At 43.0% G+C, this 24,645-nt stretch overlaps 1 protein-coding gene across 1 annotated transcript in view; it reads right to left on the bottom strand.

The window, feature by feature from the left end:
- Nucleotides 1-24,645, bottom strand: part of ITGA9 (integrin subunit alpha 9) — a 237,380-nt gene that overhangs the window by 35,258 nt on the left and 177,477 nt on the right. The window contains exons 21-25 of the mRNA XM_077302684.1: nt 24,521-24,604; nt 23,252-23,360; nt 18,986-19,093; nt 2,266-2,391; nt 577-696 (exon numbers count right to left, since the gene is read on the bottom strand). Of these exons, the coding sequence (XP_077158799.1) occupies nt 577-696; nt 2,266-2,391; nt 18,986-19,093; nt 23,252-23,360; nt 24,521-24,604 (547 nt within the window). The remainder of the gene's footprint in view (nt 1-576; nt 697-2,265; nt 2,392-18,985; nt 19,094-23,251; nt 23,361-24,520; nt 24,605-24,645) is intronic.

A 24,645-nucleotide genomic window follows, 5' to 3' on the forward strand; every position in this document is an offset into this window, starting at 1 on the left:
CACTGATAAAACTGCTCTGACCGGGCAGTGATATCAGGGCTCTCTCAGCCTCACCCACCCCACAGGGTGTCTGTTGTGGGGGGAGGAATGGGAAGGCGACTGTAAGGCGCTTTGAGCCTCCTTCGGGTAGGGAAAAGCGGCATATAAGAACCAACTCTTCCTCTTCTTCTTCTCTTCTGATTTGTATACTGCCACCCTCAGCAAACGTCAGCAAACACTTGAGGAAATGTGATTGGTTGTCCAACTTGATTGACAGTGAAATGCTGCCTGATGTGTGATACCCCTCACTCTCTACTCCCACAAAAGCGGAAGTCGGTGCGAAATGAAAGAACTGGCAAAATGCAATGGTTATACAGGTGATATGTGTGAAATGACAGTTTGCCAGTTTTAATATGGCGCGAGGGCAGGCAGCTGGTGTCACGCTAATTTTATGCATGTGCGGAATGGCCCTGAGTTTGCCCTGTCCAAACAGCCGCATGGGAAGAAACAAATCGCTAATTGCTCTGGTTTAATTTCCACCGTGTGCTGGTTTCCGAACAGAAATGTTACAATTGTCATTCAAAAGTTGCTGCTCACCTTTTTTAATATCTCAGTGTTCAATAGCATATACACATCTATCGTGCGGGACTCAGCTTTGGCTAGTGAGCTTAAATTACAGCGTACGATTAAGCAAGACCGGCCTGGTCTTTCACAGTCCTGAGAGAGAAAAGGAGGGAGTCATAAAGCTGATACAGAAAATACTAAAAGAAAAACCTGTGCTCAGACTCCTGGATTAAGCGAGACAACATCAGTCATGATTTGTTAACTGTTGTACATCGACTAGGGAGAATCTGCAGGAAAACAAGCTTACAAAGGCATATAGTCTTGGTTCCATTTAATTGATGTAAAATGGAATTCTAAGCAGTGCAGATGCGTCGTGCTGGTTGTACATACAAGGGTGATTTGGACCGAGTCCAGATCCCTTCACATTTTAGACCTCTGCACAGTTTTTTTTTAAATTTATTTATTTCAATTTGCAGGCCGCCACTCCAAGCTCGCCAACTTGCGGCAGTTAACGTCAAAAATTTCAAACGCAAAATTCAAACAAACAGAAATATAATATGATGAAACAGTTACAAGCCCCCGGCCCCACCCCTACCCCACCCACCTAACAACAACTCCCCCTTCCCCTCGGGCTGCCGACACCCAATAGACGAGAGATGCTACCTGGCTAGGGAAACCTGTGGTTAAGTTCCACTGAAATGTATTTTCAAGTACAGGATTAGACCACACATAAATGATTACTTAATTTTTTAAAAGATGGTTACATTAACATTTGTTGAGAGAAATACATTCTGAAAGAAGGTACTGATTGGTGAACTAGAGATGGGGCCAGGATTCTCAGGGAGTGGCTGTACCTCAATGGCAGAGGTTCTTCTTACACACAGTCCCCAGCATCTCCAGTGAAAGGATCTCAGGCAGCAAGTCCAGCCATCTCTATCCAAGATACTAGAAAATCACTACCAGTTAGGGTAAACAATATCTGCTAGGATAGACTGAGGGTCTATCCTAGACTTGGTAATGATCCTCTATTTATATGCGTAATCTTGAAGCGTGTTTCTTCGTGCCATGCTCACAAACAAAAAACTCATCTGCTATCCGAAGCTTCTTTAACTTTAAGGGCTTCATCTAAATACCTCAACTGCTGCAATGGGTCAAACCCATGCAAGGTGAGGATTTCCATCCCTATGTTCCTCAAACCAACAGTTGCCAGAGGTCAAAAACAAAAGAGCTAAGAAACAGTTTGAAGGTAGCAGAAAATGTACCCCATGTTCTGCCCCAAAAGATATTGTGCTAGATCATGAGCCATAAGCCCCAGACACCAGATGAGATTCTTACCACTGTGGCACATTTTCATATAAGCAGGACCCTGACTGGCTTTAATCTTGGAGGACATGATCCAGCCATGCAAGGAATTCCGCCGATTCCTTCCTCCCATTGCAGCCTAGCTTGCCACTTGAAACTTTGCTCTTGGATGCCAGCAGACTCTCGGCTGCAGCATAATGGGAAGTCTCAGTGGAAGGGGGGGGATTGGCAGAAAGTCCTCTCTCTTTTCAAGGACACCCTTAAAGATGCTTTCTCAGCAAGCAAGAGTGACTGTTTTAGAAGTCAGCTCTTAACCTAATGGAGCATCCGAGTAATGAACATCCAGAGACAGCCACGGTAACTGGATGTGAAAAGACTATAGAGCTCTGGAGTGTGGAAAGAGCAGGTGAGATTTCTTACCAGCACTTTTCTCCCAGACTTTGTAAAAAAGGCAAATATTGTGTGGAAAATGTTCTCCTTTTCTTGAGGAATGACGCATGGGGTTGGGTTTCTCTGAAAAGAACAGTTGCCTTTGTCCTGGGCGACCTGAAGGCAGAGGAAAATCGGTAATACAAACCCATCCTCTTTCTCATACTTTTCTATTACATTCATTACAAATGCATGCGTGACAAATTGTTATCATACTGCCAGAGAGACAAAACCAACTTGCGAAAGGGTTTCCCATCTTTCATACACAGAGATGCACTCCAGCTAGCAGACACACTGGGGGGCAGAGGATCCTTGGGGACGGTGCCTTGAACAGTTCCGCAGGGCCTGCAAAAGGGAGCTCCTCCACCAGGCATTTGGTTGTGGTCGATTTGAACCACCGCTTCCCATTGGCCCCCCAAGCCTCCTTCCGTTGACAGTCATGACAAACCCGCCCAACCCACTGGACCTCAGTATGAGTTGATTAATGTTCTCTAGTATTCTATTGTTCCACATGCTGTTTACTGTTTACTGTTATCAGTACATTGTTGTTACCATTATCACCATATTACATACTGAGTTATCTGCATCATTCCTGTTTCATGTAAACCACCCTGAGCCTTTGGGGAGGACGGCATATTAAATAAATAAATAAATAAATAAATAAATAAATAAATAAATAAATAAATAAATAAATAAATAAATAAATAAATAAATAAATAAATACATGCATACATACATACATACATACATACATACATACATACATACATACATACATACGTGAATGAATGAACAAATGAACAAATAAATAAATAAATAATACAGCAAGATTGTTGTTGTTATTAATTTCTAGCCCGCCACCCCCAAAAAGGCTCGTGTTGGGTTACAAAATGTGCATAAAATCCCCCAAAAAATTACGCCTAAAACAATCCAAAAGTAATTCTATAAAATGCACAGCAGTCCACACACAGAGTATCCAAGATATGCAGCAGCGGAAAATCACAACCAGGTCCCACCCAATATCACCCCCAGGGTGGGCAGCGCAGTTGCTGATCTTAGTCCGCCAAAAGAGTAGCCAAAAGTAGTAGATCTTCCTTACTGCCTCAACCATAGACCTGGTGGAAGAGTTCATTTAAGACCATCCTGTTCAAGTGACCCATAGGGAGAAACATGGATTTTAGCCTAAAATGAATGTGTCGTATGATTGTAAACCAGACAGCTCAGCCACTGATCAACCATACAGAATTAAGTCGGATAAAATCCACAGCAATCTAATCGAAGTCATGGACTTCAAACTAGGATATATATATTTATAAAACCATTTCACAGTTGGCATGGTGGGAATGTGTAACAGTGTGGGTGGCCATCCTTCATCTAGGATTAGAAGCTCTTAGCCCAAGCTACTTCGGGATGAAGCTTCATGGAAACAGAAATAGACAAAAGAATCCAGTCCAAGAGCTCGCCAACTTTAGGAACGCTGTTCTTAAGGACTCAGGATTTATTGGATAGCTTTGTCATGAGGGAATGAAAAATGCAAACTGGCATATCATTTCCCAAATTGATTCCAAGGCTCACGGACTGACTCCCAAGAAAAGCAGGAGTAATTTAAGCATGCAGAAAAGGCCCATATTTATAATTGTTTAGAAAGTCTCATTATTTGTATAGCACATGTCAGAAAGGGTGGGGGCCTCATAGGGATGTTTCTCCAAATGCAGGTGAACAGGTCTCCTCAAAGGAAAGTAGCCATGTGAGAGGCTCATGTAACACAAACTCATCTGTGTAGTTCATTATTAACTTAATCTTTGCACCAGAACAAAGTCTGAGTCCAGGGACACCTTTATGACCAACAAAGTTTCATTCAAGGAATAAGGTTTTGTGGACCTGAACACTTCTTCAGATACAATGAAATAAATTTTCCTCAACCATTGCATATAGGTATGTGTGTGGGGAGGTTAACTGCCAGAAAGGACCAGCTCCTGGCATTTTTGGAGGAAACTTCAGCCCTGGATCCATACCAGTCCGGTTTCCATCTTGGCCACGTTGTGGAGACCATGCTGGTTGCTCTGACAGTTGACCTCCGGAGCCAGCTGGGTCAGGGCAGTTGGGCTATCCTCGTGCTCTTACATCTATCAGCTGCATGTGATGTGGTCAACCATGAGCTGTTAGCCCACTGCCTCACAAGGACAGGGATTAGGGGGACAGCCTTACAGTGGCTGGTCACCTTCCTAGACCAGTGGCTGGCCTTCTATGCTGCTGTGGGGGAGAAATTATCTGAACCCTTTGTGCTCCCGTGTGGAGTACTACAAGGGACGATATTCTCCCCCATGCTTTTTAACATCTATACGCCCCCTCTGGCCCAGCTGGTCTGGGGCTTTGGGCTGGAGTGTCACAAATATGTGTATGACACCCAGTTCTATCTCCTGATGGATGGCCAGCTGGACTCCCCTCCAGAATGCAAAATGTGAAAGTCTAATGGATCTGAAATAGTGGAAGTTTACTTGTTCATTGTAACGTATTGCTATGCCATCTGATTATTATAGAAATGCAATATAGCAAAGAAATAATATATTATAATACTTTTTTTTGCAAAGAATGTGTCTAATTTTACAACTAAAAAAATAAATAGTACCTGACAGAAGGAAGATTTGACATATGTCACATATCTTGACAAATAATTGCTGTGAACTGCCAAAAATGGATATGGTAAACTAGAAATGTAAAAAATAGCTAGGTTCATCCCATCTGCTCCTTTTGTAAATGGCATGCATAGAAGAAGTAGGTTCTGCCTCATAAACATACTGTTTCCATTAAGTAGCCTTTCAGCTTATTTTTCATGTAATGCAGAAACACACGATACATTTCGAAAGGGCAGGTATTCCGATAGCATTTTGTAGCCAGCATGAACCTCATCGCTTCTCAGAGGCAGGATGTAACCAGTCAAGTAAAAAAATGCCCATGACTTCACTCATAAAGAATGCAGTGATTACAATATACAAAAGAATTTCCCATAGGATTTCTTTAAACGATGTTGTATACTCAAGTAACCGCATGGAGCAGGGAGAACCAGAAGGAGAAAGCTGCTGTGAATTTTAGCCTAATCACACTATGTCATTGGTAGACAAACACAGGAGCTGTGCATTTTGGGGAGGTCAAATGTTTCTGGAAAGCAGCAACATATATATAAATATATAAATCTATATATAATATATACATCTAAATAAATAAATAAACATAAATTAGGAAGACGAAGATATTCAACCCAAATGTGTTATTCTGATTGTTTAAGCAGAATGATCACTTGCAGTCTCTCTAAACCTATTTTAACCTATGGATGCATTTTAACCTATGGAAGTGTTCAGCCTTGGGAAGGTTGGGCCCATATACCATTGCTTGACCTTGCATCAGTGGCAATTTAATTATCACATGCTGGAGAGCCACATTCCCAAAAGGACAAGAGATCCAATAAGATCCTCCAGTGCTATTTCTGCTATCTCAATTTGACAGTCATGAGAAAAAAGGCAGGTATGGAACGTTTCTGGCTTCAGAGAAGGGTCCTGACCTGGGGTGCTTTTGCAACACAGCCACTTTCTGTAAGCTACTCTGTGAGTAAATAGTGTTCAGGTTTTGCAGAGACAATAAGTGTTTTCACATGTGAGGTATACGCTTCTTTTCACTCTTCTTTTTATTATTTAGTGTCAAGTTTCATGCAGAAGAGACAGCAAAGGCACATTCTGGCCAACACAAGTTTAACATTCATACAACTAACTCAACTGAAAAAAGGGCAGAATCAGGTTTCATATGTGAAGTCACAGACAAGGACCCCACGGCAGGTATCGGACTTCTTCACTGCTTTGAAGGAAGGTCCTCCATTTCTAGGGCTACCAGCTCTTGGTTGGGAAATACCTGAAAATTTGGGGGATTGAGTCTGAGAAGGGCGGGGTTTAAGGATGAAAGGGACTTTGATGGCTCATAATGCCATAGGGCCTACTTTCCAAAGCAGGTATTATCTCCAGGTGAACTGATCTCTCATCTAGAGATCAGTTGTAATCCTAGCTACCACCTTGAGGCTGGCAACCCTATTGATTTCTTTGTTAAGGCAATAATGTTAAGCCCAGGGAGATGTGAGATTTTGATTGACCATAGGAGCAGAAGATGACTGAGATGGTTATCAATGTAACTGGTTCCCATTCATTAAGACCTAGACACATTAACGTGATTTAGGTCTTTGGGCTCTGGTTAATAATGGCTTAGTTAAATCATCACGCCGTGTCATGGTTTGGTACTAACCATAGCTTGAAACCCAAATAGTGTTTAAGTCACCAAGAATAAGCCACGGTTCAGAGCCAACTGGGTACTTTCATTTTCTATTTGTTCAGCACTCCCATTCCTATAATACAGCAGTCTTTCTAGTATGATGACTTGTAACTATAGGTAGTCAATTCAGACTTCATACCAGGTTAACATAAACCATAAATAGCAAACATATTTTGAACCATGTTTTCTGATTTGGGTTTGCAAGCTGACCTGACCATGGCTGAACTTCCTAGACCATCACTTTGTATGAACGAGGCCACTGGTATCATTTCTGAATGCTATGACTGCAACACAGTAAGAAGAAGAGAGCTATTCAATGTCCTCGTTATTGTGGCTATACAAGAAAATTTACATATTGATTTTTTTCTTTCATAACCCTTTTCATTTTCTGTCTTTCTCAACACCCCCACCCTTAAATATATTACATTATATATTTTTACTTGTTGTCACTCGCCCCGAGCCCCCAGGAAAGGGCAGGCTAAAGTTTGAAAATCAATACTTAAAAACACCAAAAAACAACAAAAATCCTTCATCCATTAAAACCAAGACCTTTTTCTCTGTATGAGGAATTGTCAATAATGTGTGTAGGTTCACCACCTCTCTCTTCTTCCTCCTGTGCTGTTCCAGTCTATTTCTACCCCTCGGCCACACAGAGCTAGCTGGAACAGTTGTCCGAACGACAAACAATAGCTATTGGAGGGACAGCCTTCTGGGATGAATATGGATCAGCTGATACTGTCCATGCCTGAAACAGATGCCTGCTCCAGAAGCCCCAGGGCACTGTGACCTCGGCAACTTGTTAAATGTTTCATCTTTGAACTGCTGTCAAAGAGAGTTTAAAACCAAAAAAGGATCTTAAAAAAAAATCTGTTTCCAAAGTGGAAACAGGCAAACTGCAACACTGCTCCCTTTTCTGCAGAGGTTCAAAATGCTTTGTACACAATAAGTAGACGCACAAGCCGCTTAAGGTTTCCCCAGGAACATTAACAACTTCAAACAAGTGAAAGAAGGATGCGTAGCCCTTGACAAGTTGCACTGAGTGGATGTGACAATCGCCCCTCCTTTCTGCAGTTTCCAATTATTTGTATGGAAAGTTCACATGTATTCCTCCTGCACGTTGCCCCAAGATGACTGATTATATTGGATATCACATGGCTAGAGCTGTCAATAGGGATGCTAGTCCCTAGGTGGGACCTGGGGATCCCCTGGAATAATAGCTCATCTCTAGACAAAAGAGATCAGTTCCCCTGGAGAAAATGGCTGCTTTGGAGGCTGGACTCCATAGTATTATATTCCACTGAGGTCTCTCCCTGCCTCACATCCAACCAACTCCTGGCTTCACCCCATAGTCTCCAGGTATTTCCCAACCCAGAGCCAGAAACTCTAGCCGTGGCCTCCTTCCTCAGGAATAAGCTCAATAGAAGACAGGAATAGCAATACAAGCTTCACCCTCCTTCTTAGCCTATATTATTGCTTTCAGAAAGCAGGTGCCATTTGGGCCTGCCACAGGAAGTATTTCCAGAGAACGGGTAAGGACCATGGGTAAGGCATATGTTAAATCTTAAATATTATTTGGGGAACCTTGGAAACTTTTGACGATTTGACCTTTGATGAAAAATTCTTGACGTAAGCCAACAGGCAGGGCTGCTCTGCATACACATAAAACCCATCTGAACTGGTACAGCAACCAAAAATAGGCAAGATTAGCCCTGTCTGGCATGAACAACAAAGGCATTCATTGAGTAGGGAAGAGGGAGATCACCCAATATATCAACGGTAAAAAGGAAAGTTTATTTAATTTTAGTGCTCACAAAAAAAGGGCTTAAGCCTATAGCTTAAACACCACCATACATGGCAAACCAAAAAGAGAGTTTACACGTAACGCCCCCATGCTCAAGGGTTCAACTGTTGAAACCCAAGACTGTGCTTACATTTTGGCTTTCTCTGGTGGCAAAAGTGGAGGGTAGTTTATGCATTGCAAAGATGCCAACTGGTACTTGATATTAGGGCAAAACTTTGTGCAGGCTTCTTCCAAACAGCTGTTAACATGATGGGAGCAGAACAGACCTTGACCACTTGAGACTCAGCACCAAGCTGAATTGCAGCCCCACTGACCACACATTGTTGTTGCCCAGCAAGAGCTGGAAAAATCCGCAACGGATCCGGGCCTGCAAAGCTTGGGAGGGGAAGGGCACCTGTCAGAACTTGAGAGGGAGAAGGGGCCCTCAAATCTATCAGATGCCAATGGCTTATTGACTCCATTTGGCCAGAAGGTTTTTTTTTTTTTAAATCTCTTTAGCGAATTTATATGCAGCCTCTCTAGAAAACTGCTCAAGGCAACACAGAAATAAAATACTGTAAAACCACAATAAGAGCCTCTTGTGGCGCAGAGTAGTAAGGCAGCCGTCTGAAAGCTTTGCCCATGAGGCTGGGAGTTCGATCCCAGCAGCCGGCTCAAGGTTGACTCAGCCTTCCATCCTTCCGAGGTCGGTAAAATGAGTACCCAGCTTGCTGGGGGGTAAACGGTAATGACTGGGGAAGGCACTGGCAAACCACCCCGTATTGAGTCTGCCATGAAAACGCTAGAGGGCGTCACCCCAAGGGTCAGATATGACTCGGTGCTTGCACAGGGGATACCTTTACTTTACTTTACTAAAACCACAATATAAATGATCAATGCTAAAAGCAAACCAATAAAAACAAGCCATATGCATAAAAACAGCATAAAACAACCACTAAGCAGCTCAAAAACTATCCATAAATCGTCCTTGGGCAAGGAAGAGACCACACAGTAGCAAAAGTTCTTACTGTTTTTACTGTTATCATTCTGCTATTATTATTGGACTATGTTGTATCTGAACTTTGATTTCCAAGTTCCCTGGAAATCTCCTTGAGCTGCAAGGGGAGGGACAGACAGACAGACAGACAGACAGGATTGGTCCTGGTTAGTCTGTGGATGGGAGACCACCAAGGAATACCACAATTGTGACACAGGGGCAGGCAATGACAAGCTACCTCTGAATATCTCTTCCTTTAAAAAGGGGTCAGTCACCATAAGCCAGCTATGATAGCAAAAAAAAAAAAAAGTTTCCCATCATGCTCATCCTTCCTAAAAGGCCACTGCAATGGAATCTTGAAAAATGTCACCAGGAACAAGGCCATACATTTTTGCCTAATCACAATGGCCATTTAAATGAGAGAGGAAATTACAATACGCAGATGAATCCATGTTCCATTTTGCAAATATAATACTTCACCAAACACCAGTTCAGCTATATATAGTCAGCCTTATGGACAATTTCCTTCTAACCGTGTCAGGTTGCAATATATCTCTTCTATCTTAACTGGTTTGATTCCACTAGCTATTACAACAAATTAAAGAAAAGCTCTTATTCATTAGTCAGACTATTTGAAATCTATTTATGTTTTTTTAATGGCTAATTCATCATTTCTAATTTCCTTCTCAACTATTCTGGGCAGAGCTAAGGCTACACCAATAACAGAATGGGGAAATTATCTCACTTTTCATAATCCCGTTCAGGAAAATGACGGTGACCTTTGCTTGCTTTCTCAATTTCAAGAGAAATACTCTTTAAAGAGGGAATTCCCTAGGCAGGAAATTTACAAAAAGACCTCTTCCCTGTGTCTTTGTAGCTCTTCTGACAGTCATCATATCCTATCAAACCTTCTGTTTCCCTGCACTGTGAGACAAAGGATAACCCATACATGCAGCTTGCTCAACAAAATCTTCCTAGATAATCACATAAAAACTCAAATCTCTCCCAATGCTGATGCCGCTTACCCATTTTTATCAGAACATCTTGTCATCGACATCTGCCCATACCTGTCATAACTGAGACATCCTTACAACTTTGACCATGGGAAGTTCTTGCATTTTCTCCTGTTCCTTCCACCGCTTCCCTTTGTGCTCTATTCTTTGTTGTCTGCCCCTATACTATCCCTTCCCGTCACACACAAAAGCCACTGTAGCCTGTAGAACCCTAGAAACACAAGAAGCACCCTGTTGAAGAAGAAGAAGAGGAAGAGGAAGAGGAAGAGGAAGAGGAAGAGGAAGAAGAAGAAGAAGAAGAAGAAGAAGAAGAAGAAGAAGAAGAAGAAGAAGAAGAAGAAGAAGAAGAAGAGTTCTTATATGCCGCTTTTCTTTACCCGGAGGAGGCTCAAAGCGGCTTACAGTCGCCTTCCCTTTCCTCTCCTCACAACAGACACCCTGTGAGGTGGGTGAGGCTGAGAGAGCCCTGATATCACTGCTCGGTCAGAACAGTTTTATCAGTGCTGTCACCCAAGGTCACCCAGCTGGCTGCACGTGGGGGAGTGCAGAATTGAACCCGGCATGCCAGATTAGAGGTCTGCACTCTTAACCACTACACCAAACTGGCTAGGGTTTTGGGGGGTGGTTATTGGCAAGTAAAGATGTAACATAGGGATATAAATCAGAGCAGTCTGACAAACATAGTGAAATGTAACATCTCCTAAAATTAATCTGCACAGATTAATAATATGTTTAATATACACAGGATACTCCAGTGCAATGTTGTCAATCTTGCCTACAGTTTCCTCAAGAGTAAGGTACGTGCAATAACCTATCCCTCATAACTACTGAGGAGTGGACAATAGAAACAGATACTGTGAAACACAGCAGGAATATACTGTTCATACAGAACAGGTTCCCCTTGCACAGTTGTTGAAAACTCATCAGAGAGGGTGCCCCATACATCACTTCCAGAAAGATATTGCTTGGTATGTGGCCTGAAACAGGGGGAGACACTGCAACAGCCATTGAGAGCCCCTGGAAGGTGGGAAACTCCAGAAGCTGCTGGGAAGTTCTAAAGAGATGGTCCTCTAAATATTACTTGGAAATAGAACTCCGTGAACTGCAAAAATAAGTATCAGGTTGGTGGAAATACAAATCCATTCTGGCCAGAAATCTGAGGGTGGTTTTGAAGTATGGTTCCAAATTGCCAGGTCCCCCTCTGGCCACCAGTGGAGCACAAGGGGGTAGGGTGGCCAGATACAGGTTAGGAAACTCCTGGAGACTTGAGGATGGAGTCTGGGGAGGACATGGTCCTCAGTGGGATACGTCATGGAGTTCATCCTCCAAAAGATTCATTTTCTTCAAGGGAAGTGAAATCTATAGTCTGGAGATGAGCTGTAATTTCAGGGGAACTCCAATTCCCACCTGGAGATTGGCATCCCTATTCCAGACAAGCTATATGGAGCTGTGATTATTTTTTTACCTTCCAAGCTAACTTCAAGTGTCACGTACCCTGTGAAGACCAGGAGTGTAACCAGCTGTCACAATGACAATGAGTTTCAAAAAACGTTACTGCTGAGTATTTACTTGTAACTACAAACTCTTGCTGTGCGGTGGCTTTCAGAGCCAAGACCAAAACTTCAAAGGAGAAGAATAAAACAAAATTTTAGAACTGGCTGCCAAAACAACCCGAAGAGGGATTTTCTATCTGAGATGTGGATGGCAAGATACGCTTCTAGCTCTGAAAAGGAGCACAAGGAGAATAGATCCCATTACTGGAAAGGTTCTACCATAGCTTATTGTACCTTCTCTTAAAAATGCAAGCATCTAGTGATGCAATGTATCTGGCATGCAGGAGAGACTTTAGCTCTCGGCAACGGGTAGGAGCAAGACTTAAGTTGTTTCCGCAGTGACATTTTGCTTTGCTTTGGCTTCCTAACTATAGTACTGTTTTGGAGAGCGTCTACCTGTAGATGATGCTCTTCTTTAGTCATCTTGTTTCATGTTTCCCTACACTATGCTGTGATTTCCCCCCAAATATGGTTTGTTACAAAAAAGATTTAAGTCAAGGTACCTTGGAAGGCCATGTGAATAAGAAAGTGCACTCCCACCCCCCTCAATTCCTCCACCCACACAAATGGCAGGCTTTTTGAAAATAATAACTATATCATTATATGTTATTGTACTCATTCCTGGTTTTCATTTTATGTAAAAAGTATGTAACCCTTTTGGTTGTGGAGTTATAAGGGGAAATGAACTGGCTGCACAATTCTTTCTAGAACCCTACAGCCAAAAGGGCTATAGATATACCTTAAAAATGAAAAAAAAAATATAATAATAATAAATAAAGCAGAGGACCTTATTTCTATAGATTGGATTTTAAAGAGAACTTGAAAAGCCCTCTTGTGGGTGGAGGGCTAAAAAGGGAGGCTGAGGTAAGAAAATGTGCACCAAACATCCACATGGAAGCACTGTTGCTGATGTCAAAGCCTCAGGCAGAATGATCTCTGTGTACAAGCAGTACATTTCAATGCATTTCAATGCTAACTAATGACAGTTACTACTTGGAATCTCTCTGGGTTCTTTTGAAACGTGCCTTAGTTCCTTGAAGCTTCTGAACTGAGCTCGTTTCATTTTGGATTAGAAGCACATTTGGCTCAAGTGGGCCTCTTTTTGTAACTCTGCTTCCTAGACTGGGCGTTAAATAATCCCACAATTCCTAGCTTTGCCTTCACATCCACAGCCCCAGCAAATACAAACTCAAGTATTCAGAGAGAGATAAATGTTTGCCTTTCCTTTAAAGGGTTTGCCTCAGAGAGATACAACCAGGTACCATGTGCCAAAATGACACAACTCCAGTACTTTTGGGCCAGTGTTGGCTTGAAAGAGGCAGCTTCATGTTTTCAGTCCAACTCACAAAACAAATGACAATGAATATTTGCCGATCCAGACACTGTTCCTCATGTCTCTCCAGTTCTTAACATTCACGTCACTCTAGCCTGAGAGTTCTGTTTAGTAACGTAGCTCCTGGGAAGCGACCAACTTGGCAATGCTGCAGAGAAAAATCCCCTCAACAGCGAGGTTGGAAATCATTCAGCTGTCCTACTTAACACACAACTGAACCATGTTTTGCCATTCAGTTCTTGTGACAACACTGACTCTTCCTGAAGACAAAAAAAAAGTAAAAGGAAATATATATATTAAAGTCCCAGATTGTTCCATGCAAAGGATGTGAAAGTGGTACCTCCCACAGTCCTCCGAACAGGGTTGTCCCATTTCTCTGAGCATGAGAACAGCAGGTGGTCAGGTGAAATCTTAAAAAGTTGATTAGTGATTGTTCTTGAGCAAGATCCAACACAGAGATGTTCTAGTTTAGATAGGTGCTCATGATATAAATAATAAATAATTGAATGAATTTGGGAAAGAGTCTTCATAGCAGTTGTCCATTGATGAGTGAGGTGCCTACAAAAATCTCATATCCAGATAATCCGGATGGATTCACAAAGAAAGAGTAAAAATGGGTATTGAGTAGTGCTAGTGACTTCACAGATCATGATGCACACCACTTCTTTGATGCTATGCCAGGACCCAAGCATGATTTATTTGAACTGAGTACTATCTTGTACTATCTTCTGAGAAATGAAAAAAACAAATCTATTTTATTCCTAAAGTTATATAAATACACTGTATATCAATAGCAGTCTTCTGATTCTGAAAATCTGTATTATGGGTCCACTCCAGCTTTGACACCCTGATAAACTGTATCCATGCTTTGATCCTGAATATCATATCCACATGGGTGTTTCCTTCCTGAAAAGAGCAGGGACATTTGTTCATCTCCATCTATGTGCTTAGAATATTTGGACACAAGCACACAACAACTGTGTGGGGCACAACTGGGCGGGGAGACCTCCCCATGTAGATCATATGTGAAAGTCTACCATGGAGTTTTGGTCAAATGCCAGAGCACTGCCCCCTTCCCAAATACCTCCAATGTGCCAACATCACTTCCAGATAATATCAACATCTTGTGTTTCTCCAAAAAGCTTCCTCACCCCCATTGCCTACCAGAAGCATCGATGGATCTGGCAACCCCATACTCAATGCAATTCATTTAACTGCACACTCCCTATCAGGAGGATGAACAATAGGAGAATGACAGAACCATTTGAATGCTGCAAAAAAATGTATTTTCTCCATAAATGAAATCCTCCTTTGAAGGAAGACATCTGAACTGCAACTACACAAATTGCTGTGTGAAAAGCACCATCATCTAGAACAGGGGTAGTCAAACTGCAGCCCTCCAGATGCCCATGGACTACAATTCCCATGAGCCCCTGCCAGCGTTCGCTGGCAGGGCCTCAAGGGAATTGTAGTCCATGGACATCTGGAGGGCCGCAGTTTGACTACCTCTGATCTAGAAAGTTCTGTCTATGGCACGACGGCCATCCCAGAGCCCTGTGCTATATCACCAAGCACCAATTAAAGATTCCGTTGTTTACATGAATTTCTCAGAGCTGCTAATGAGCAGGAACAAAGATTTCCAGCTGCTGTGGAGCAAAAGGTTGAGCCAGTTCAGAGAAGTACACTCGGTCTTGAGTCTTAGATGATGGGAACTCATTTCGTCTTCTAGCCTATGACCCAGACATAATCCACCTCCTCTTTCGTCAATTCTAAAAACATGGGAATTTTTAGAAGACAGCCCTTAAAATAACATTTAAGGCAGTGACTTTTGACCCATTTTTTCCCAAGATCGCCCTGATATTTGTTTTCAGAAAGTGCATCTTTGAATAAAAAATCACAGACATGTTGTCAGACAAAAGCACAGAAATAGCTTCTGTTGTGGCCAGATTTGCTTCGAGAGCTATCAAAACAAGGAAGACCTGGGTGGATTTGGAGCAACTTAGGTAGCGATAGTCTCAATTGCTTGAGATAATGCTTGTGAGTTTTAAAACCAGAATGATTCTTATAGCTGGAATGTTTTTATCTTTATAATATTTTAGTTATCAATGATTCTTTTATCTTGTTAATGCCAGATGTTTTTATGTACCTTGTAATTTGACTACTGGTCTAGTACCGTAATAATAAAGACTTGACTCGACTTGAATAAAAGGAGGGAATGACATTCCCAAACATTAACAATGCCACCAGTGAAGTTGTGAGAGGTGTGTATATGCGCTTATCTATTTATTCCTGAGCCGCTGAATTAATGGCAAAGGAAGGAGTGGGACTAGCGTTCCCATCGCTCATTGATTGCATTTGGCTTTGTGAGTTCACAAAAAGTACACACTGAAGCAGAATCTTATTCCCCAAGACTCCTTTCTTCTTCTTTCTTCTAAAATGATCCTAAAATGATCCTAAAATGATCCTAAAATGAATGTGTCTCAGCCATTTCCTTATTATGCCATTTCCTTATCGTAGGCTTGCCAACCTCCCAGTGGATCCTGGAGATCTTTTGGAATTACAACTACTCTCCAGATCCCCTGGAGAAAATGACTGCTTTGTGGGGTGGGCTTTATGGCATTACACCCTGGTCAGGCCCCTCCTCAAACCTCAACCCCTCAAATCTCCTGGAATTTCATGTCCCAGAGCTGGCATCCCTCTGATATAGACCTAACATATTGTGAGCAGCTTGAATTGTTCACATCTCATCAAGAGTCTTGCCCCAGCCAAGGGATCCTATTCTGAGTTTCTTTCACAGGATTGACGTAATGATGTTATCCGTTCAGTCGTGTCCAACAATTAAAACAACAGAAAAGAGTGATGGCCAGGAAGACGTTTGTTCTGTTCCATCCACTGGACATGTTATGAGATTATATAGGAAAGTTTTCACCATACGTTTCGGTCTCTGACTGCTTCTTTTAGTTGGTTCATGGTCATCCCTGTATTGGTTTTGATTGTGTCGAGCCAGCGGATCCTTTGGCGACCATGTTTCCTTTTGCCGTTGACCATGCCGAGCATTAATGATTTTTCTAGCAAGTTTGATTGCATGATGTGTCCAAAGTAAGTGAGCTTCAGCCGTAATATCTTGCCTTCTAATGACATAGTTGGTTTGTTCCTCTCTAAAACTATCATGTTGGTAACTTTGGCTGTCCATGGTATTCGCAGCCTTCGTCTCCAACACCATAATTCGAAAGCATCTATTTTCCTCTTGTCTTCTTTCTTCAGGGTCCAGGATTAGGCATGTGCAAAAAAAAAAATCTGGACCATTTCAGATTCAACCCAAATAGATTAGACCCAAATCTGAAGCACTCAAGGCACCCTTTGCTTCACGCAAATCCAAATCAATTTGGCACCATAATAGGGCCCAATTCCCAGCTCTATCTCCTCATGGATGGCCACCCAGGCTCTTCCCCAGAACCATTTGCCAGATGTTTGGAGGCCATGGCTGGGTGGCTTGAACAGAGTCATCTGAAACTCAACCCCTCCAAGACAGAGGTCCTGTGGCTGGGAAGTAGAGGGGTGGATCAGGAAGCGCGATTATTCACCCTGGCAGGGACGTAACTTAGAACTGCGCCCCAGGCCAGGAATTTGGGAGTAACCATTGATGCCTCACTAACCATGGAAGCGCAGGTCAAGAGGGTAGCTGGTCAGGCATTTTCTCATCTTTGCCAGGCTTGGCTACTAGCACCCTACCTGTCCTCTGTACACCTGGCCACAGTGATCCATTTCAACAGTCACCTAAAGAATAGATTTCTGTGATTTGCTCTATGTGGGGCAATCTTTTTGAAACTTGGGGATTCTTTTGAGGAGAGGGTCCTACAGCTATTCTGCAAATTGGGTGCCTCTACTTCTACCCCCACTCCCAGACCATGGAATAGACTCTTTAAACTGCCCGATCACCGTATGGCTGAATTGCATCTGTATCATGGTTCAACAATTCAACTAAGGCTGATTTGGACAGTTTAACTTAAGAGGAAATGTGATTTGGACCGGATTTGTCCAAAAAGTGTCAGAATCAACATTGATTCAGGTACTTTTTGGACTATCCATAACAAACCCCACATGCCTACACAGGATCAAGGGAAGATGACTGCCAGGTTGAAACATCTAAGCCAAGCATTTTGCCTCTCTCCAGATGCAGGTACTCTTAGTCTGAGTTTGAACAGGGGCACCAGCCAAAGGCCAAGAGCTTAAGGGCTCTTAGACCCTGGCTGTTTACCCATGAATTATAACTTGTGGATCAACCTGGTGGACATCAACCCAGAATGTCTTTAAAAAAAACTATTACAAAAATTTGTTCAAAGTGTATGTTTTGTAAACTGCTTTGGAATCACCATTAGGGAGAAAAATGGAATAAATATATGCTAAATAAAAAAAATGGCATCATGTTGTTTAATGCAATGTTCCCCAGAAGGTTTTTTTTTTAAATCTATTTAGGGAAATTTTGTGCAGACTCTCTAGAAACCTGCTCAAGGCAATTCACAAATAAAATACTGTAAAATCACAACATAAATGATCAATACTAAAGCAAATCAATAAAAACAGCATAGAACAGGGAGGGCTGGGAGCTCAGTGATATACAGAATAGAGCCTACCCTCCAAAGCATCTATTTTTCGGGGGGGGGGGGGACTGATTTCTGTCATCTGGAGATGAGCTGTAATTTCAAGGGATCATCAGGTCCCATCTTCCGATGGGCATCCCTATTCCCAAGAGTCTACTGACCCACTGAAAATGAAATTTCAGGATGCTCTGTGAGCTGCAGCATGAATGGGAAATGGGAACATATCACTCGGTGAAGCCTGCAGATGTTTGGACACCAACAGCTATGACCAATAGAGAATCACTAGGTGAGGTCACCAGGCTTATGGAAGAATTTAGCACTGAGGCTCTCTGCAAACCAAAGGTCCCCCACAATCACAGTCTAGTAAGACATGAAACAAAAAGGCAACGTGGAAGGAAAAAGGCAATTTGGGGCAAGGGCCAAGAAACAGATCTCTTTGCAGCTAATTCACATATGCATGGCTTCCATCAGGTACATGGTATCTTACACGCCTTCATCATTTTTTTTGCTAATCTTCTATGAGTTCACAGATACAATACCTTTCCAGAAAGGAATACCTTAGTCCTTCTTGGCAAGCGATAAGGGAAATGTTGATATAATCAGATGCACAGAACTGGGCTAAAATGTGTGGTAAAATGATCTGCATAGGCTTTTTTTTTGTTATTTGAGCACTCTAGGAATACTACTTAGGCCAATATAAGCCCAGGCAAACAGCTTTCTCATTTATCAACCACTGATTATCTAAATGTTTTTTTTTTTTAAACACCTCTCTTGGGGGGAAATTACCTTATAGGATATCTACAAACAACAGCACTGATGAATAGCAGCTGGGGTAAATGCATTAAGAATAGCTGAACTATCACAGGAAAGGAATAGGGCCAACGCTCTCTCAAAGAAACACTGTGGAGCAAAATTAAGACAGTATTACGTTCATCATGAGGTGCTTGACTATCTACTCAAGGCGCCCCTGCTTGGACATAAAATTCAAGCCAAGTTCTGCTGCTATCACTATAATAAGGCGCAAATTTCCTGCTCCATGGAGCACATTCTCCTGTTGCTGCCCATCTTCCAACTGCCAGAGACTATACTGGGGGGAAAAAATCTTTGCAGGATCGCTTACCGTCATCTGTTGAATATGGAACATTTCCGCTCCCGTAGCAGAGAAACTATTTGGAAAGAAAATGTCGACAAAGGATCCAGGGAGAGTGCTTGGACCAGCGTTGTAGACCTTCAAAAGAAGCGGACACCGGTCAGCAGGTACAAGCTTCAAGGATTGATGTTTAGTACAAAAATCACTACAGACTTTCCAAGAATCAGTCATACTAAAAGAAAAAGGAGCAGCTGCTGAGAGCAGTGGGTTCATCTTATGAAGTGCCACAGTGCCCGCCTCTCTCTCCCTCTCAGCCCTGTCCCAGGAAAGGAGAAAAGCTAACTGAGACACACACCTGTAGGTGCTGTACAAGCACAAAGTCGTGTACTAAACTCTCCTCGTCCCATAACAGAGAAACGGGCTAGCATTCCCACAGCCCACAAACAAACGCACTTGTGCAGGGAAACAATAGGGACCTGCCTTGCGGGGGGGGGGGGAGCCAGCAATCGGCTCCCACCTCTTGCTGTGAATCTGACCCTGCTCCTCAGGCAGCTATTGAGGGACAGCATGAGAGAGAGAGCAGGGACTGCAGCACCGTACCAAGGGCACCCAAGCCCAGTACCCGCTCCCCCACCCTGACCAGAACCCAGCTGCCTCTCTAGGCTGGCTTCCCGCCCCCACCCCCCTTACAGGCCCCCACCCCCCTCACTCGCATCCAACTGCCATCGGGAGAGGAAAGCCCGGACGCAATGTGCTTTGAGCGGTGGGTGCTCCAGACGCCGACGCCACCCTCTGTGCCAGCAATCTGCACTCCAGATGCACATGCCGGGCCCTTTCCACTGGCTCTCCCTGCTCCCTCGTGCCCAAGCAGCCAGCCCCCAGGCAGCGCTCTCCCACCTCCGGTGCCTACTGCTGCCATCAGAACCCCCCAGCTGCTGGAGCAGGGCTCCCCACTCACTCAGTCCGCTGCTATCTTCCTACTGGCACAGAAAGCCCAGGCTCCGAACACAACAGCACGGAGGGGAGGGGAGGTAAGCCCAGCTGAACCAAGTGGTGGTCCCCGCAGCAGCCTAACCCCTTTGGCGCCGGCCCACCACTCAGCCTTGTGCTCCCTCCCACCCTCCCTGAGTGGGCCGCTGTGCACAGCAATGCAGGTTGGGAGGTGGAGTGGCTTGGTGGCGGGAACACGGAGGGAAGGACCTGGACAAGCAAATGGGGCACAGCGGCAAGCGTTGTTGCTACCTCTCCCTGCTTAGGCAGACCCTTTGCCAGCCGTCGTGCAGGTAAGTGGGATTCTCACCTGCATATAAACTGAGGGGTGTTTTTTCAGCACAAAAAAAACTGAACAGGTCCCTTCTCCATAACATTCATGGTGGTACATTTGCCTTATATCAGCTGTTTTATTTTGAGCAAGGATTCTATTGGATCATTCAATCAGGCAACTTGTTTTCAACAACTACAGCTATGCCCAGTGGGCTAGGACCAGCTCAGGTATCTCGTGAGGTCTGTGTAAGGATTCCTAATTTTCCCAGCATTTCCCTCCCACCAGCAGCCCTTTTTGGCTGCAGGAAAGCGGAACATGCATGGAAAAATAGCTAGTCAGGAATCTGTCTTCCCTCCCACCGCTGGTGTGCAGGATCCAAACCTAGGGCACGTATAATGAGAATAAAAAAGAGCATAACGGAGCTTGTGCAGGATGCCGTTTCCTTCATCGGGGAACAAATTCAATTACCCCTCAATCTCCTAATACTCAAAGGCAAATTTTCAAGATTACTAGTGCACTGGAATTTGCCGTTTCCAAATTGATTCCAGGTACTGCTCCGATTAGATAGGACCTACAAAAGTTGAATGTCTGTATTGTTGTTAAAATTATATTACCTTTATTGTGCACAATTTGTAAAAACAACTATAGGAATTAAAAATATATATCCAGCCCATAGGCTATGGCAAACCAGTATGTTCTGCACTATATGAACCAAAAGACTGAAGCGTTTCGGCCCTGAGAGGGCCTTCTTCAGTGGTCTGGCTTTAAAACACACCAGTTCTTAACACATATGAAATATGTACAGCAGTCAAGAAAAGCTCCAAAGCAAGAGCTGTAAAGTATCAGAGTCACTTAATGAAATAAGTTGTCTAGTTTCCAGTCATTCGCTCTCTTCCAAAGACTGCCGAAAATTTTCAGTGGTGTGTTTCCTTATTAGTGCATGTATTGCATGTGCACAGACGCATACCCACGCCTATAAATTTACATGCTGAAAAATAAACAAGTTGAATTAGACGTTGCCATCTACATTTAGAATTTAGTCTTTGATAGTGTGGTAGTGTATACATGGGGCTGCTAGGAATAAAGCCAGAGCTCTCTGCTTCATTCTCTAGGCATTGTTTCTACGTGGAGGAATGCATGAATGATAAAGGAAGGCCAAGACCTTGCAAAAGTCCCAGAGGCGCTCACAAGGAGGGAGGGGGAGAAGAAGCCGGCTGCAATTAGCTACCACTGCTGGAATGATGTGACAAATTAGAAAACAAATGAGCTGGTAACTCTGTTGTGTTGAGGAATGAGAGTTAATGAGGGAGGGGTATGTGGATGACACATCACATTTTCCACAATGAAGCAAATGCGAAGGACTTTTTCAATTAACGGCCTCTAAGCTTTTGGCACATTCCACGTTCTTACATAGCAAACATAATTTTTAAATGAATTCATTCAAATTCTGCAGCGAATAGAACTGCTTTCCTTTTCTGCTGAGTAAAGGTGTACAACTTTTTCACAGTATCTACGTTTTTGTAAAAAAAAGTCCAAAACACTGCCAAGCAGTATGATGGAAAAAAATAAGCGTGCCCAGTCTTTTACAGAAGGCTGCCCCCCTGCATGAGTACATGACCTGCCACCATCTTGAAGAAGATTCTGTAACTTTTCACTGTCCTTAAACTAATTTCAGTGACCAAACACTGCTCATTCCTTGTCCTACATGGATCTGGCAAATTTGCAACATTCCCAGTCCCCTAGGGATTGTGTTAATTCGATATTTGTTGCGACAGACCAAATTTACCCAGCTGTACAAGGCATTGCGTGTTGGATGGGGACATGTGTAAGGTAGGAAAACTTTCCCTGTTAGTTTGCATAATTTCTTACATCGTAGGATACGGGACATGGAAGAACTACCCCACTTGTGTGTGTTTTTTAAATGGCGTTCATTAAGTCAGTGGTTCTCAACCTGGGGGTCGGGACCCCTTTGGGGGTCAAGTGACCTTGCAGCAGGGTAAGCAGCTTGGCTTGGGGGACACACAACAGCCTTGCAGGGTAGATCAAAATAGAGCATTCATCTATCTGAAGCAGCAGAAAAGAGCGAAGTCAGCATGGTGGGACAAGAGGCAGAACTGAACTGAGAAACCCTGGGAAAAAACAATGGATCTTCACACCATCGGTTTAATTTCTGTGAAAGAACGCTTGCATAATTTTATGGTTGGGGGTCACCACAACATGAGGAACTGTATTAAAGGGCCGCGGCATTAAGAAGGTTGAGAACCAGTGCATTAAGTTAACATCAGTTAGAACATTTTGGTGTACTGCCTGGCCATGATCCAAGGTATTATACAGCTAGTTCCATGTGCCCAAGAGGGCCTGCATTTCTGCTTCCTGAATAGTTTCTTCCCTCTATTCAAACTGGCTAACTGCTTTTGATTCAGTAGAGATATTCCAATGTGGCATGGTATAATGGAAGCAGAAATGGAGGGAAAAAGTGAAAATCCCATTCAGTGCACCAAATTATGTCTTTGGATGCTACCCAACATTTGTGCCTTTGGGTGATCCTGCAATTATATGGGTTGGAGCCTACCAGTTTTTCCCTGAGTGTTAAAGGGAGAAAGTGTTAAAGGGAGAGAAGATGACGCCCAATTCTCTTTCTCGGTGCTTCCCCCATAATTCCACAGCTTTTGGTTCCACAATCCTTTGTACAGCCTCTGTGGGATTCAAAACTGACCGCTTTCCCTTCTTGCACTAGAAGTGATGGTAGTACGATCCAACCCTATGTAGAAACTCTACTCTTTCTGAACGGGTCAATAATCCAGAGCACACAACAGTACAATATGCCATATGTTAGCCAGAAGGGATGATCTCACAATCAATTCCTCCCTCCTCCTTTGTAACCAATGGCTAGAGCAGTTTAGCCTTGTCCTGCAAAGAATGATGGAGCGAATCACGCTTTGTACAATAACAGATTAGAACACATACTTCAGCCAGACATCCTTAAAGATAACAAAAATCCATAATAGATTGTTGTGAAGAATGTTTTTTACCTGAAGAGTGAAGTTCAGGGGTTGAAAATGACACTCAAAGTCCTCCAGCTGAATAAACTGAGATGCCTCCACAGACTCCCCATAGACAAAGGAACTAGGAGAGACCACTCTGAAGGAAAGAAAGGAGATCACACACAGGGTAGCAACAGTAACCTTAGCTTTGCTCCCATGTTACAGAAACAGCCCTTCTGATGGTAGTTTAAACCTATCTATTGCTTTTCCAGCAATTTTGTCCTGAAAATAGAAAAGCACCCTAGACCTCATTGTGACCTGTACTATCCCGGGATATTTGACCCTAACCTTTGGCCCAGCAGATCCAAACCAAAACATTTCACTTGACCTCAGAAATAATGTCCTAAAAAAAATGTCTATCACAGTGCTATAATTGATGCCTAATGTACAGGGAAGATAAAGAAAGGTTGAAACACCCTATCCTCTCATAAACGCCTGTTTTCACAAATTGACAACTTAATCAAGTAGGGCAAGGGGGAAAAAATTAATTATTATTATTATTATATTTATATTTATACCCCGCCTCCCTCCGAAGGCTCGAGGCGGCTTACATAACTCTGTCCCCTAAAACCATAAAATAACAATAAAAACCAATAATTTACAGTAATTGTAACAGTGATGGCGTAAACCAAGAATGTATTTCTCTATTAGACTAGATTCTTAAAATCTGAAATTATAAGACTTTATTTTAATGTTGGTGATTTTACAATTTATAGCGGTGGTTCTCAACCTGGGTGTCAATACCCCTTTGGGGGTCAAATGACCCTTTCACAGGGGTCTTGGCAGGGCAAGCAGCTTGGCCGGGGGGGGCACCATCCACACAACAGCCTTGCGGGGTAGATCAAGATAAAGCGTTTGTCTGCAGCAGCCGAAAAGAGCAAGATCGGCATCGTGGGACAAGAGGCAGAACTGAACTGAGAAACCCCAGAAAAAAAATAATCTATATACAATCATGAACAATAGATCTTCACGTCATTGGTCAGTTTCGGTTTAATTTCTGTGAAAGAACCCTTGTATAATTTTATGGTTGGGGGTCAACACAACATGAGGAACTGTATTAAAGGTTCACGGCATTAGGAAGCTTGAGAACCACTGGTTTATAGGGTTGTATCAATTTTATGCATGATCTATAGCTGTTGTGAGTCGCCCCGAGCCCTGTGGGGAAGGGCAGCGTACAAACAGAATAATAAAAATAGAAAAAATAAACTTTACAATGTTGTATGCACACACTTCCTCATTTGAAGAACTGCCACTTACCCAGTGATGGATGAATCTACTTCATGTTTCAAGGGAACAGACAGAACAAGAGTGTTGTCATGAAGAGCGTGCTCTAGGTTCCCACTGGGTCAAACAAGAGAATCAAGGTTGTGATATAAATAGCT

Source organism: Paroedura picta, chromosome 11 (assembly GCF_049243985.1).
Source record: "Paroedura picta isolate Pp20150507F chromosome 11, Ppicta_v3.0, whole genome shotgun sequence".
Taxonomy (NCBI): Eukaryota; Metazoa; Chordata; class Lepidosauria; order Squamata; family Gekkonidae; genus Paroedura; species Paroedura picta.